This window comes from Hemitrygon akajei, chromosome 30 (genome assembly GCF_048418815.1).
Source record: "Hemitrygon akajei chromosome 30, sHemAka1.3, whole genome shotgun sequence".
NCBI classification, from domain to species: domain Eukaryota; kingdom Metazoa; phylum Chordata; class Chondrichthyes; order Myliobatiformes; family Dasyatidae; genus Hemitrygon; species Hemitrygon akajei.
Genome location: NC_133153.1, coordinates 3,977,456 through 3,994,743, shown reverse-complemented (window position 1 = coordinate 3,994,743; position 17,288 = coordinate 3,977,456). Strand labels below are relative to the sequence as shown.

The 17,288-nt window shown below is 41.8% G+C and overlaps 1 protein-coding gene across 1 annotated transcript in view; it reads left to right on the top strand.

Moving 5' to 3' along the window:
• LOC140718759 (protein unc-13 homolog C-like) overlaps positions 1 to 17,288 on the top strand; it is a 337,501-nt gene that overhangs the window by 114,171 nt on the left and 206,042 nt on the right. Inside the window, exon 9 of the mRNA XM_073032872.1 lies at positions 15,751 to 15,836. Within this exon, the coding sequence (XP_072888973.1) occupies positions 15,751 to 15,836 (86 nt within the window). The remainder of the gene's footprint in view (positions 1 to 15,750; positions 15,837 to 17,288) is intronic.

Below are 17,288 nucleotides of genomic sequence, written 5' to 3'. Positions count from 1 at the left end.
CATACTTCATGGGTTTGTTCCCTGTACTGTGAGAAGTTCGGTGAGTTCACATGTGATTAAGGTCATTAAAAGAATGTTCTAGTGGGTATCCTCCAACAACTCTCCTACAGGACCCATCAACATGATATCCATTTTCTATCTGCTTTCCTACATCCTAAAATACGTCTGACCTACATCTCACAATTCCTGTGAGATATTCAGCTGTAACCACCAAAAACACTCAGTTCCTTGCTCTTTCAGGTCATGGTGACCCTGACTAAAGATAGTTGGACCTAACAGGAGATGGTCAGGCTATCCTTCATTGCTTAACCATCATATTGAGACAATACTGCCCATTAAGGATTGGTTTTGTCAAAACTAAATGCCTTTTTAATCCAGTCCTGTCCTGGGCCCAGCATGTAAGCGCAATTATGAAGAAAGCACAGCAGCACCTCTACTTCCTTAGGTGTTTGCGAAGATTTGGTGTGACATCTAAAATCTTGACCAACTTCAATAGATATGTAGTGGCGAGTATATTTATTGGCTGCATCATAACCTGGTATGAAAACACCAGTGCCCTTGAAAATCCCACACAAAGTTATGGATACAACCTAGTCTATTACAAGTAGGCCCCTCCCTACCATTGAGCACACCTACATGAAACACTGTCCATTGCAACAAAGCTGCATCCATCATCAGGGACCGCTACTACCCAGGAATGCTCTTATCTCGCTGTTGCCATCAGGAAACAGATACAGGAGCCTCAGGACTCACACCATCAGGTTCAGGAACAGTTATTACCTCTCAATCATCATACTCTTGAACCAAAGGGGATAACTTCACACAACTTCACTTGCTCCATCATTGAAATGTTCCCGCAACCTAAAGGCTCACTTTCAAGGGGCTTTATCTCATGTTCTTGATATTTATTATTATTATTTCTTTACTTTTATATTTATACAGTTCATTGACTTTTGCACACTGGTTGGACACATTGATTCTATGATGGTTGCTATTCTATCATGGATTTATTGAGTATGTCTGCAAGAAAATGTATCTCAGGGTTGTATATGATGAGATGTATGTACTTTGTTAATATATTTTCTTTGAACTTTGAAGACCAATAGTCAAAAGTGAAATACATCATTGAATGTTTTAGTATTCACAGCCGTCTGCCCAAGTACCAACATTGCCCAGAAGTCAGGCATTAGCTTGCAGACAGGAACTATTATACAGTGAGACACTGAACTGAGTAACCTCTCTCCCACTTCATAGGTCAGTAGACTAAGTGATGATCAAGATTTTCTGTGGAAGATCATACATTCTGAGGACATACACAGGTAGAGACAAAGGAAGAGCAGGAAAATTGAAATGTTATACATCATGGAAAGCCTAATACAAATTTGACAAAAAGTTCAGAGCTCCTGTCTAGTGTACAAGTGGTGACAAACTCTATGGAATTTTGTCGACCCAATTATAAGGCAAAGTGCTTTGATGTAGTATCCTTTGGAGCATGTACAATGTCTTTAGACCCATGGTGGAAGCTCAGAGTGTTAGAACCTTGACCACAGAGCAGATATTACAAAGGATTGTGGACATAGTGGCATTTACAGGGTTCTGCAGTCAAGCAGCAACTTAGCTTCCAATAGCCGGCAGTAATGAAGCATAAACCTTTGACGTTTTTAAAAAAGAAAGCATTCACCTTGTTACCTTCACCCATAGTGGGCCATAGTGGGGTGTGTCAGAAATGGACAGGAGGAGGAGTATAGGAAACTGATTCAGGACTTTGTGATATGGTGCAACTCAAACTACCTGCGTCTCAATGTCACCAAGACCAAGGAGATGGTGGTGGACTTTAGGAGATCTAGGCCTCATATGGAGCCAGTGATCATTAATGGAGAATGTGTGGAGCAGGTTAAGACATACAAGTATCTGGGAGTACAGTTGGACGAGAAGCTAGACTGGACTGCCAACACAGATGCCTTGTGCAGGAAGGCACAGAGTCGACTGTACTTCCTTAGAAGGTTGGCGTCATTCAATGTCTGCAGTGAGATGCTGAAGATGTTCTATAGGTCAGTTGTTGAGAGCGCCCTCTTCTTTGTGGTGGCGTGTTGGGGAGGAAGCATTAAGAAGAAGGACGCCTCACGTCTTAATAAGCTGATAAGGAAGGCGGGCTCTGTCGTGGGCAAAGTACTGGAGAGTTTAACATCGGTAGCTGAGCGAAGGGCGCTGAGTAGGCTACGGTCAATTATGGAAAACCCTGAACATCCTCTACATAGCACCATCCAGAGACAGAGAAGCAGTTTCAGCGACAGGTTACTGTCGATGCAATGCTCCTCAGACAGGATGAAGAGGTCAATACTCCCCAATGCCATTAGGCTTTACAATTCAACTGCCAGGACTTAAGAACTTTTTTTAAAGCTATTATTAATGCTTTTTGAGTTAGTGATTTAGATGCATATCATATTATTACTGAGTTAAGTATTGTATGTAATGAGTTTTTGCTACAACAAGTGTATGGGACATTGGAAAAAATGTTGAATTTCCCCATGGGGATGAATAAAGTATCTATCTATCTATCTATCTATCTATCTTACTGACTGTCAACTGAACTCAAGTGTAGATATAGCCTTTTAGCCTCAGAGCTGCCAGTTTATTCCCCAAGGCTTTGTGCCGTCCTTTCCACTGAAAGTGCCATCCAGAAATACTAGTAAAGTCAAAGGAAACAATGACCAGATACAAAGCATTCTGAGGAAATGCATGGAGATGATTTGTTCAATTTTGTGTCCATTCATCTTTGGTTTATTAACATGGTTTGGAATCTTTATTTTACTGTGCACTGGACACATGATGCTTTGTGACAGTAGGAATTGTGAATGGAAAATTGCCTTTGCAATTGCTCGTACTGTATGCTGATGATTCCTCATGGACAGCATACACAGAAAAGATGGATGTGTTTCATTTTGTGTAAAGTTTAAATTTCCCTGCTGCTCATTCGTGTGTTGGTTTCGCACCAGAATAATCAGCAGGGTCAGCTGCAGGATAAAACAGATGCCCATTACTTCCTCTAGTTTTCCACAGGGGCTGAAATGCACTTGGCACAACAGACCAGTAAAGATTCAGAATACATTGATTGCTGCCAGATTACTGAGTATTCACCTGCATGAGTCTGCTCTCAACACTCAGGCACCAGCTGTGGGGAGTGGATTCACTTTAGTTTGATCTATAGCAGAGTTAACAGATGTTATCTTTGTAACTCCAAAGCATAAGACCAATAGAAAGAAAAACAGGCAAGCCAGGAATAACTCCTGTACACACAAAATGCTGGTGGAACACAGCAGGCCAGGCAGCATCGATAGGGAGAAGCGCTGTCGACGTTTTGGGGCGACAAAGGGATTTGTTTTTTTTTGTGTGGCAGCACTACAGTGCAATACATAAAATTACTATAGTATTGTGCAAAAGTTTTAGGTACAGTAGATATATATATGTGGCTAAGACCTTTGCACAGTACTGTGTGTGTGTGTGTGTGTGTGTGTGTGTGTGTGTGTGTATTATACTATATAGACATCCAAGTTTGAAATTGTCCCATTCAGGCTTGAGGATTTAATCGTTCTGGAGGATTTCTTACTCTTGTAGGATTTGTCTTTCCTGACAGGGGTTCTGTGGTGACAGCTTGTCAAGGCCACCCGCCCTTTTGAGCGACTGAGTGTTGACTTTAAGGGCCCCCTTCCCTCCACCGACCGCAATGTCTATTTTCTCAGTATTATTGACGAGTACTCACGATTCCCCTTTGCCATTCCCTGCCCCGACACCACTACCACGTCCGTCATAAAAGCCCTGCGCCAGCTCTTCACTCTGTTCGGATATCCCTGCTATATCCACAGTGATAGAGGGTCCTCCTTTATGAGTGACGAGTTGCGCCGGTTCCTGCTAGCTAGGGGCATTGCTATTAATCGAACCACGAGTTATAATCCCCGGGGGAATGGACAGGTGGAGAGGGAGAATGCCACAGTGTGGAAGGCCACACATTTAGCCCTTAAGTCGAAAGGGTTGACGGTCTCCCGATGGCAGGAGGACCTCCCTGAGGCACTCCACTCTATCCGCTCCCTGTTATGTACGTCCACCAATGCCACCCCTCACGAACGCCTATTCTCTTTTCCCAGGAAGTCTGTCACTGGGACCACCCACCAGTTTGGCTGACGTCCCTGGGGCCAGTGCTGCTATGAAAACATGTGAGGAGTAATAAATACTCCCCGCTGGTCGAGAGGGTTCACCTTCTGCATGCTAACCCCCAGTATGCCTACGTGGTCTTGCCTGATGGACGGGAGGACACGGTCTCTGTCCGCGACCTGGCGCCCACCGGAGCAGCAGACCACTACCCCGTACACTCCACGGTAACTATGAACCCTGTACCCGAGGTGACACCGCGCACACCGTGCCCCACACAGACTCCTCACGACGCTCATGTACCAGGGATCTTGTACGCGTATATTCCGGGCGCCTCGCTCACACGTGAGGGATCCCTGACAACTCCAGTTAGGCCAGAACCAGCACAACCTCCGTCTCCTGTGCAATCACCACCTCCGGCACCTGTGCAATCGCAGCCGGAGCTACGTAGATCGCAGCGACAGATTCGACCACCTGATAGACTTAACCTGTAAATATACTTGTAAGAAACTTCACCACCTGGGGACTCTTTTTTAAAACAAAGGTGGGGTGAATGTGGTGAACTACTTATACCTGTCTGGACTGCTCCTGTGGCTCCTCCCACAGACCCCTGCTGACTGCTCCTGTGGCTCCTCCCACAGACCCCTGTATAAAGGCGATTGAGGCCTGAGCCCGGCCTCATTCTCCAGGATGTAGTGTTGTTCATTCTTCCAGTCAATAAAAGCTGATACCTCGCTTCTTACGTCTCAGAGTGAGTAATTGATGGTGCATCAGGTTCATTCTGCTTAGCAGGTGAGACGTAGCCATGAAACAATCTCAGGTTCTGGGGCCTCCTCAGTGGTGCTTGTCGGAGTTGGCTCTGGGATTTAAGGAAGTGGTTCTGACAGCTGTGGACACCTTTCTTCTCTAAGAATTGATGCTACTCTCCTCAATTGGTCGATGTGCCGTCTCCAGATGCCATCAGGCATGATCTCCACTGTGCAGGAGAGTGGTCCAGTTCTTTTCTTAATCTTTCTGAGTACCCACTTTTGATCATCTCTGTAGTCCCTCGCCAGGACTGGAGTGAAATATTAAACCTCATTGCTTGAAGAGCCTTCAGCTTGTCCCAGTTGTTTGCCATACTCATTCAGAGATAGGATTTGAGGAGTGGATTCTTTAGACTTTGGACAAACCTTTCTGCTCAGCTATTTGTAGCTGGTGCAGATGTAACATATCTTATTCCATTAATTTTCAGTAATAACTGAAACTGATCTGCAACAAACCGTGGTCCATTGTTACTAAGTGCTCTGGAACGCCAATCCTTGAGAAGAGGCTTCTCAACATATCGGCAGTGTGTGAGACTGTTGTGGAGGCTATTGGGAACAGTTCTGGCCAATTGTAGCTGCATCCACTACTACCAATAAAATTGTGACCATGAATGGACCAGCAAAATCCACATGAATCCTCTGCAAGGGCAATGCAGGCCATTCTCAGGAACGGAGAGGTGCTGCTCTTGGAATCTTATGGACATGTTGTCATCCTGATGAATGCATGGCAAGTTGGTCGATCTGTTGATCTAGTGCAGGCCACCAGACAAAACTTCGAGCCAACACTTTCATTTTGACCATGCCTAAGTTACCTCCAACACTTTACATTCATCTTGGATGGTACAACAGCTTCCAATCCCCACATATGGCAACCCCTGATAAGTGAAAGTTCAACCCGGAGCTGGTAAACATTTGAGAACTATGATTTCTGATGCATACGCGAGCCATCCTGGGTTCCCGTGTAGAACTGAGACAGTGTGGGGTCTTTTCTGGTTTTCCATTGAATTAACCATGCCGTAATAGGGAGACTATTGATTTGCATTAAGGAGAATGTGCCCAGTGGATGTATTGTCAATTTTGTCAAATTTTCAGGTATTTCCTTTCCCAAGGATAAACAGGACACTCCATCAGCATTTCTATGATTAGATGAACTCCAGGACACAGAGCCCATTCCTGCTGCTGCTGTTAGTTGAACACTCCTTTGGGGATTGAAAATGGACACTAGTGGTTGATGATCATTAATGAGGATAAACTCTACTCAAGCACTGGTTGATATGTTTTACACCTCAAACCAGACTCAAGGCCTCTCTGTCAATCTCAGCAGCCATAAGGGAACATGATGCAAAGGTTATGTGGCATTCACTTCCATCATGTCATATGATGTCACCTATACAGTAAGGCGAAGCATCACAGACGCACTTCACTAAACAATATGGATCATAATGTATGAGTACACTGCCTGCTGTCACCATTTCCTTTGCCTTTTGGAAAGAAGACCCACACTGTTTTGTTACGTACCCCATAACGGGTTAAAAAGAACCAGCAGAAATGGACACACCTGGAGTCTGACTCTTCTGTTATAAACTCTATTTTATTAGTAACTATGTGAATAAAGTAATATAAAACAAGATAAGGTAAACAGGTTAGCAAAGTATATGTGTATATATATAGGTGAGTAAATAAGGTTCCCAAGCTTCCCCAGTTCACGTGATTAGGTGATACAGTCTTAATGGTGATATAATAAGTAATCAGTTCAGTTCTGGAATTTGGTTTGAGTAGAGTTGGAGAGAGAGAGATATAGAGAGTTGGTTTGTTTTCCCAATGCCGATGCCAATCCTCCACGTCGTTCCCTGCTCCCGAAACTTATTTAAAAGTCACCAACTTGTGACCACAGAAGGGGACAGTTTCCACGGTAATGCTATCAACCCAGGCCAGGGTTAAACACACTGATAGCGTTCCACCGGTCACTCCTTTGTCCACACTGTGAGCAAAAACCCCACCCTTGTCGTGGGCACACAAAGCTCACCAGCGTCCTCCTTGCCTCTGGCATTGTGTGTCTCTTGTGTTTCTCCTGTGGTGTGTCTGATTAAAAAGTCGACTGACCTTGCATATATCTCCAAGTGCTGAACACCAGCTGTCCATCATATAGCTCCACCTTTCAGTTTCCAAGGCAACTCACAGACTCTCTCTCTCCCTGCTGCTGAATTAGTACACAAGCTGTTCGCTCCCTCTCTCTCTCGTTTAAAGGAACAGTCCACTTTAGAATAATCCTTCAGATCTTGTCACAGTTTTGTCCATTGCCATTTCTTCCCAATCTGTAGTAATAAGCTCAATGGGTGGAGCACAGTAGCCAGTTTTAGCATGAACCTGTTCTGGTAATTGAGAAATCCTAATAAGGAACACAACAATGAAACATCACTTGGCCTTGAGCCATCCACTGCTGCTTGAATTTTCTTAGTACGCTTGTGTAAATATTGTGCATCAATGGTGTAACCACAGTAAGTGATGCTTGGTTTAAATAATTAACACTTGTTGCATCTGCTCTGAGCCCAAAATCTTCTAATCTTTTTAACATAGTCTTGAGATTTTGGAGATGTTTCTTGTCATCCTCACCAGTAACAATGATGTCATCCAAGTAACACTGACTGAATAGACAGCCTTGCAGCATCTGGTCCATAGCCTTTTGCCTGACCGCAGGTGCAGATTCTACTCAAAAACTAAGTCTATTATAGATAAAGCCCTTTGTGAGTGTTTATATCGAGAAACACTTTGGATTCTTCTTCCATCTCCGTCTGTAGATAGGCCTCAGCTGTCCATTTAGCTTTCAGTACTGGTTAATGCTGACCTTTAAAATCATCACAGATCCTCCCAGACCTATTCCTCTTGGCTATTGGGACCTCTGACATTGCCCATATGTTCCAGTCAAGTTTGGAAAGAATTCCTTCAGCAGACATGCAATCTAGCTGATTGGCTACTTTATCACAGATGGTATAAGGAACCAGATGGGCTTTTAAACTTGGTGTCACATTTTCATTTACTCTTAATATGTTTTGTTTTTCTAATGCCATCCTTGAACACTGCTGTGGTATCGTCTAGTACTTGATTCACTTTTAGTTCACTCTATTGCAGTGAATGTGGCATGCAAATGATGGATGGATCTCCAGTCAGGATGTAGTTCTCTCAGCCAATCATAGCCCCACAATGTTGGCCCTCCTGTTTTTATCACGGATAAGACCAATTGGCTTGTTAGTTGTTGTATTTCACTGTTATAAATTTTATTCCCACAAGCAGTGTGTTTTTTATCAACAGCATGCAGATAAGACATAGAAGCAGAAATAGGCCATTTGGCATTTTGGGTCTGCTCCACCATTCAATCATGGCTGATCTTTCATCTCCCTCCTCAGCCCCATTCCCCAGCCTTCTTCCTATAACCTTTGATGTCATATCCAAACAAGAACCAATCAAGCTCTGCTTTAAAAACTTCCAACAACCTGGCTTCCACAGCTGCCTGTTGTAATAAATTCCACAAATTCACTAAAGAAATTTCTCAGCATCTCCAAATGGATGCCCTGTATCCTGAGGTTGTGCCTTCTTCTTGTCCGGGACTCTCCCACCATGGGGAACATCCTTCAAGCATCTGCCCTGTCCAAGTCTTTCAACATTCGAATGGTTTCAATGAGATCCCCATCATCCTAAATTCCAGTGAGTTCAGACCCAGAGCTATCAGAAATTCCTCATATGATAACCCCTTCATTTGCAGAATCATCCTTGGCAACCTCCTCTGGACCTCTCCAATGCCAGCACATCTTTTCTTAGATGACAAGCACACAATTGTTCACAATACTCAAGATGAGGCTTCACCAGCACCTTATAAACCTCAGCTTTACATCCCTGCTCTTGTTCATGACCTCTTGAAATGAATGCTAACATTACATTTACCTTCCTCACCACTGACTCAGCCTGCAAGTTAACCTTTAGGTTGCTCTGCACAAGGACTTCCAAGTCCTTTTGCATCTCAGATTTTTGGATTTTCTCCCCATTTAGAAAATAATCTGCACATTTATTTCTACTACCAAAGTGTATAACCATGCATTTTCCAACATTATATTTAATTTCTCACTTTCTTGCTGATTCTCCTAATCTGTCTTAATTCCTTCAGCACCCTTCCTGTTTCCTCAACAGTACCTGCACCAGTCTTCGTATCATTTGCAAACTTGGCAACAAAGCCATCTATTCCATCATCTAAATGATTTATATACAACATAAAAAGAAGCAATTCCAACACCAGCCCCTGCAGAACACCACTAGTCACTGGCAGACAACCAGAAAAGGATCTTTTTATTCCCACTTGTGGCCTCCTACCAATCAGCCAATGCTCTAACCATGACAGTAACTTTCCTGTAATACTTAACTTGGTAAGCAGCCTCATGAGTGACATCTTGTCAAAAGCCTTCTGAAAGTCCAATATACAACATCCACTGCATCCCCTTTCTCTATCCTACTTGTAATCTCCTCAAAGAATTCCATCAGGTTTGTCAGGCAGGATTTTCACTAAAGGAAACCACACTGACTTTGTCGTATCTTGTCCTGTGTCACCAAGTATTCCATAACCCCATTCTTAACAATTGACTCCAACATCTTCCCAACCACTGAGGTCGGGCTAACTGGCCTATAATTTCCTTTCTGATGCCTTCTTCCTTTCTTAAAGAGCGGAGTGACATTTGCAATTTTCCAATCCAATGATTCTTGAAAGATCATTACTAAGGCCTCCACAATCTTTACCACTACCTCTTTCAGAACCCTAAGATGCAGTTCATCTGGCCCAGATGACTTATGTACCCTTAGTTCTTTCAGCTTTTTGAGCACCTGTTCCCTTATAAAAGTAACTGCACTCACTTCTTCCCTCACATCCTTCAACATCTGGCACATTGCTATTGTTGTCCACAGTGAAGACAGATGCAAAATACTCATTTAGTTCATGTGCCATCTCCTGGCCTCCGTTATTATTTCTCCACCTCATTTTCTAGTGGTCCTATATCCACTCACATCTCTTTTACTTTTTACATATTTGAAGAAGCTTTTACTATCCACTTTGATATTGGTTGCTAGCTTGCTTTCATATTTCATCTTTTCCCTCCTAATGATTCTTTAAGTTGCTCTCTGTACAGTTTTAAAAGCTTCCCAATCCTCTATCTTCCCACCAATTTTTGCTTTGTTGTATGCTCTCTCTTTTGCTTTTACATTAGCTTTGACTTCCTTTGAGCCACGGTTGTACTATTTTGCCATTTAAGTATTTCTTTATTTTTGAAATATATCTATCCTGCACCTTCCTAATTTTTCCTGAAAACTCATGCCATTGCTGCTCTGTTGTCAACAGCTCCTACCATTTACTGTTCCTTTTGAAACTGCAGCTTGACTTTTTATCTTTATCTTTTCCCTGTGCAGTCCATTTATTTTTGTCTGCCTGACATTCTCTTTGTATGTGTCCTACTTTGTTGCATTTTCTGCAAGCTTCTCCTTTAAATCTGCATTTGTCTGGTGTATGTGAGCCCCTGCCTCAACGGTGCAAATTTTGTTCAGTAGATTTCTTTTGAGATGTTGCAATTTTATTCATGCTCATTTTTATTCCTGACTGCAACTTCACAGCATCTCTGGCTGTGTTTTCCATTGATGCAGCAATTTCAACTGCTCTTTTAAATGTGAACTGTGCCTCAGTTTGGAGACATTTTTGAAGCCATTTGCTTTCCTATAAGATTCCCTAAAATGAAACCATCTCTTAGTACTTCATTAAGCCCATTACTGAACCAGCAATGCTCAGAAAATTTCTTCACTTCAGCCATGTAAGCTGAAGTGGACTCCACTACCTTTTGATTCTATTTTAAAACCTAATGCATTCTGGGCTGAGTGCAGGTTATGGGCTGAGTGCAGGTTGGTGGGACTAGGTGAGAGTAAGCATTCTGCAGGGACTAGAAGGGCCGAGATGGCCTGTTTCCATGCTGTAATTGTTATATGGTTATATGAACAAGCAAGAATAAAATTGGGCAAGTATTTGGCGAAGTTGCATATTTTAGTAGAAAGAACAGAAAGAATGGTGAGAGACTGGAAAATGGTAGAACTCGGTCTGAGAACTGGGTAATGAGATGCAGAGAATAATCATATAGTGACACCAAGTGATTTGGAAGTTAACTGTATGGTAGTCATTCTTACTTTTGTACTCAAAGCTTCCCCAGCTCAGGTGATTAGGTGATACAGTCTTAATGGTGGTATAATAAGTAATCAGTTCAGTTTTGAAATTTGATTTGAGTAGAGTTGGAGAGAGAGAGATAGAGAGTTGGTTTGTTTTCATCAGATCTCATCTGGAAGTATGTCTACTCATTTTGGTGGATTTACCAATGAAAGAATGTATTTGTGTTACAGCAAGGCAACAAGGCTCAATGGATTGATTTAGGTTCAGACCTCTGTTGGATGTGCCAATTGTCAGAGTCTGTGACGCTGCCTGAGAAATTGAAGCTGGGTCACTGATAACATTTAAGAAGTTTTTGGATAAGCACTTGAATGATTTTGGTATCAAAGGTTGTGCCAAGTGCTGAGAGATGGAATTAGTGTGAATGGGTGCCCTCAGGTCAGCATGGGTTTGGTGAGCCAAATTGCCTACTTCAATGATGGTCTGCTTCTATGTCCATGACTGTATGACTTCATAATGGATCATTAGAGAGGCCTTATCACTGTTCACTCACATGTTTGGCATGAAATTAGCAATCTGCATGAATAGGTTCAAGGCGTTTCTAGGAGGTTCTGCTCAGCCTCAATAGAAAAGGTGTCCATTATATTGCATTGTATAGTTTTGTGTTCCACCATCCCTTTTCAAATATTTGAGTTACTAAGGACAGCATACTTTATGAGGGATACAACTTTATGAATGCTAATGCTCAACTTTGAATAATTTTTATACAAATTTATATTCAAATAATTAAAAATCTTAATACGTTTGCATATTTGTAGATCACACTGATCAAGGTGCAGTTTTTTTATGTATCTTCAAGATATGGGGATCATTGGCAAGGTCAGCATTTATTGTACGTTGCCTGTGGCCCATGAGAAAGTGGTGGTGGCTGTATTCTTGAACTGCTGGAGTGAAAGTACTCTGACAGTGCTGTTGGGCTGTTTGGTAGGAAGTCCTAGGGTTTTGAATAAGTAATGGTAGATTTCCAGGTTCAAATGGCCGATTGGAGGAGTTGGAGTTGGAGTGGAGGAGTTTTGGAGCCCATCCACCTGAACTGAGAGTGAGGTTTGCTCGGTCTAAGCATAGTGCCGATTTGGAAAGGTCAGGTATGGGGCCAAACATGGCGGCAGAGTCCAGGGCCAGAGCGTATTGATGTGACAGGGCCCAGGACTTTGAGGAGGGAATGACCTAATGTTTGGATGATTTAAATGCTGGACAGGGTGGATTGAAACTGCAGGGTGTCAGGACCAGAGGCGAGGGTTGCGACTCTGCGACGTTTCCTCTGCTCTTGAACTGAGGCTGTGGGTTGCTCTGGCTGCTCCAGGCTTCATGTCTGTAGGCTCTGCGACATTTTGTTGAGGCTGTGGGTCTGCTCTGGGCTTCATGTCTGTAGGCTCTGCGACATTTTGCTGAACTGAGGTTCTGGGTCTGCTCCAGGCTTCATGTCTGTAGGCTCTGCGACATTTTGCTGAGGCTGTGGGTCTGCTCCGGGCTTCATGTCTATAGATTCTGAATACTGTTTGCTTGCTTTTGTTCTTTGCATGATTTGTTTTTTTTCTCTTTGTGCATTGGGTATTTGTTAGTCTTTTTAAAATGAGCCTTTTTGGGTTTCTTCTTGACTGTCTGTAGGAGGATAATCTCAAGGTTGTATAATGTACGCATATTTTGTTAATAAATGTACTTTGAACTTAAAGGGGAACCTGCAGGTGGTGTGCCGTGCACCTGCTGGCCTTGTCCTGTCTGATAACAGAGGTCATTGGTTTGGGATACTGTCAGAGTAACTACTCAAATAACTGAAGTGTATTTTATGGATGGTGCACATAGTAGCCACTGATGGAGGGCCCCTCATATCTAAGCTGCCAAAAGGCATTTGTTAAAAGTACCACAATAAAAGGTACTGCACACAATATAATGAATAGAGATTGGTGAAAGGATCAACAGAGAACAGGAATAAATGGTTCATTTCCTGTTGGTGGACTGTACTCAGAGAATCACAATGAAAAGCAAAAGGCCTCCAACTGTTTGAAGTGTTTAAATGACAGGTCAAAAGTGATCTGTGAGGAAGAAAACAAAGGACCCATACAGAAACGAGATAGATTATAACAAAATAGATTGAGATCAAGTGTCCGTCTTATCACAGTAGGGAACTATTCAGTAGTCCTATAACAGCATCATAGAAGCTATCCTTAAGCCTAGTGGTATGTGCTTTCAGGCTTTTGTATCTTCTGCTCAATAGAAGATGGGAAAAGAAAGAATGGTCAGGGTGGGTGGAAACTGATTATGCTGGCTGCTTTACTGAGGCAGCAAGTAAATGGCAGAATGAGAAAGAAAATGGGGAAAATATGAAGTTATTCACTTTGTTCAGAAGAACAGGCAAACAGATTTTTTAAAAAATAAGACATCTATAGAAGTTGGTATATAAAGTATTCTCAGTGGGCTGGTTCATGCGGCAAGAAAATTAATATGCAAGATTTGATAAAAAATAAGAGAACAACTGGTAAATTAATTTTCATTATAAAGGGATTAAAATAAAAGAAGAATTGAGTCTTGTGGCAATTTTGCAAGGGCTTTACAGGTGCAGGTAAATGGCAGTAAGCAGTTTACCATAGAACCATAGAAACATAGAACATTACAGCACAGTACAGGCCCTTCAGCCCTCCATGTTGTGCCGACCCATATAATCCTTAAAAAAAGTACTAAACCTACACTACCCCACAACCTTCCATTTTTCTTTCATTCATGTGCCTGTTTAAATGGTTTTGGAATGGACTAGATGGGCCAAAGGGCCTGTTTCTGTGCTGTACTCCTCTATGCATGTGAGGAGAATCAAGGAATGTAGGAACTGGATGGAAAATTGAAAGAGATGGTGAACCAGCCTTGGTTCTTAGGGCACGGGCAGAGAGAGCTCAGGAGCATTACGGCCTGTACTGTAGCTGCTGCTGTTTGATTTTTCACCTCAGTTTTGAATCATCTCGTCTTGTTAAAAAAAATTCAATCGGATTTCCGTCTTGTTTGCAGCTTACAACTCCAGTAATGAGATTTGTCTTGGTTCTCAGTGAAGTTTACTTGTTCTCCATCAAAAAAGATGTGGAGAATTATTTGTATTTTATTTGCAGTGTATACTTTGAACCTGAAGCCAAAAGTTACAACTTCCTTTCAGTTTTTATAATGACTCCTTTTAAATTCTGAATGCCCAAGACAGTTTGTGTGATAGTAGTTTTACGATGTTCCTTTGCAAGAGCATGATAATTTTAAAAATATATACTTTTTAAAATTCATTTATGGGATGTGTGTGTTGCCAGCTAAGCCAGCATTTATTGCCCATCCCTTTTTGCCCTTCAAAAGGTGGCCTTCTTGAACTGCTGCAGTCCCTGAGGTGCAGGTACACTCACAGTGCTGTTAGGGAGGGAATTTCATGATTTTGACCCAGTGACAATGAAGGAATAGCGATATGTTTCCAAGTCAGGATGGTGAGTGACTTGGAGGGGGATTTCCAAGTGGTGGTGTTCCCAGGTATCTGCTGTTCTTGACCCTCTAGATGGTAGTGGTCAAGGGTCTGGAAAGTGCTGCCTTAGGAACTTTGGTGTGTTGTTGCAGTGCATCTTGCAGATAGTACACATTGCTGCAACTGTTTGTCAATGGTGGAGGGATTGGATGCTTGTGGAAGAGGTACCAATCAAGTGGGCTGCCTTGTATTGGACTGTGTCAAGCTTCTTGAGTGTTGATGGAGCTGCACTCATCCAGGCGAGTGGCAAGTATTCCATTACACTCCTGATCTGAGCCTTGTAGATGGTGAACAGGCTTTAGGGAGTCAGGAGGTGAGTTACACACCACAAGATTCCTAGCCTTTCACCTGCTCTGGTAACCACGGTGTTTATATGGCTAGACCAGTTCAGTTTCCTGTCAATCATAACCCCCAGGATGATGATACTAGAGGATTCAGTGATGGTGATGCCACTGAATGTCAAGGGATGATGGTTAGAGCTTGGCACTTGCTGTTCATACTTATCTCGTCATCTATTTGAAACAGACTCAAAGACTTATCAGTAGAATTTATACAATACAAAATACTTTATTTATATATGAAAATAAACTCATCACTTTCAAGGACTCATCATCTCATTTTCTTGATATTTACTTTTTTTTATTATCATTATTTTTCCCTTTCTTTTTGTATTTGCACAGTTTGTTGTCTTTTACACATTGTTTGACCACTTTTTTGATGCAGTCTTTCAATAATTCTATTATGATTATTGGATATTTTGAGTATGCCCACAAGTAAATGAATTTCAGGGGTGTATATGGTGATATGTATAATTATACATATCATGCCTTCTCAACCAACCTATGTGAGTACAAGAGTCAGGAATTCGTCTAGCAATTGTATTAAAGTTGGGTTAGTCACACTTGGTTATAATTATATTGCCATTATATTGCCACTTTAAGGGAAATATGGACTTGGACCCCCTAGATGTCTCTATTCAACAAAAATAATCAGTGCCAAATTGCTTTATCTTTAATCTGTTATTTTAAAAGTATGCTTTCTATTTACACATAGTGTTTTTTTGACTTCAGGTTTCCTCAGGAACTTCACATGGGAAGATTGAGTGCCGAAGTCATGTGGCAGCTGTTTGCCCAGGACATGAAGTATGCTCTTGAAGGTAATTAATATCTATTATCAAATTATCTCAGAGCTGAAGCGCCCCCCAATTATCAGCTACAATTTGAGAAGTAGTTAAAGGCACCACATTAATGAAATGGAAGTATCATATGGCATTCTTTAGGCATATAGTCTGCAGCAATTATTCAATGACTAATAAAAGTATAAAATTAAAGGCCAAATTGAATGATTGACTTATTAGATTTCACTGGTCCAATTATGAATTGTTCTTTAATGGAAGAGGAGACATTTGTCTTCATCATTGTTGCTTAATTTCAATGCCAATGTAGTGAGTGGAGACCAACAGTTATTGAAAAGAGCACCTTGATGGTGGAGACCAGATATAAACTGAAACCAGAACTGATGAAAGTTGAGAGAGATTGTTAAATAGTGATATAAACTATAATAAAATGCATGAAATAGTATCATTGTAACTGGAACCCATAACAAATGTTCAGTTATTATTCAGTCATTTCTACAGTATTCTTTATGGTAAATTGATAGCTTATGTTATTAATAAAAACAAGAGTGTAGTGCCATTTTAGGCATAGTATTATAACCTTGTTACTTCTTCCCATTCACTTTGTCTTGACCCAGGTGTTAATTCTTGCAATGTTCCACTCTCTTACTGTCTGACAATTAAGTATGATAGTGTAAGTAAGTTTGTGAATATTTGATGAAGTTTTGGTTAGGGTTGTCAAAGGATGTAACATAATATAGATCGGTTACAGACTTGGGAAGAGTTTATTCACACATGGGAAAGTGTGAATTCTTGCAGTTTTGGAAGTCTAGTACAAGGGGAATGAACAACAGAGGGATGTTGGGGGTCCAAGAGTACACTGAGTGGTGAAGAAAGCTTGTGGCATGCTTGCCTTTATTGGTTGGAGTATTGCATATGAGACTGAAAACCGTGATCTAACTAAAGAAAACTCTGGTTAGGCATTTGGAGTTCTGGGTTGCCCAATTCATGGAAGGATCTGGAGGTTTTGAAAAGAGTGTAGAAGTGGTTCACCAGTGTTTTGCCTGGATTAAAGGGTACAAGTTATAATAAAAGCTTAGATTAACTTTGTTCCACACCATAAAATCAAGAGCTACAGGAGCAGAATTAGGCAATTCAGCTGGTCGGGTCTGCTCCATCATTCCATCATGGTTGATTTATTACCCCTCTCAATCCTATTTTCCTGCTTTCTCCCCATGACTTTAATGCCCTGACAAAACAAGACCTAGAAATCTCCACTTTAAATATACTCAATAATTTGGCCTCCACAGTCGTCTGCAGCAATGAATCCCACAGATTCACTACCTGTTGGCTGAAGAAATTCTTCCTCATCTTTGTTCTAAATAAAAGTCCCCTATTACAGGGGTTCCCAACCTTTTTTATGCCTTGGAGCCTTACCATTAAACAAGGGGTGCATGGACTGTAGGTGGGGAACCACTGTTCAACTCTGAGGCT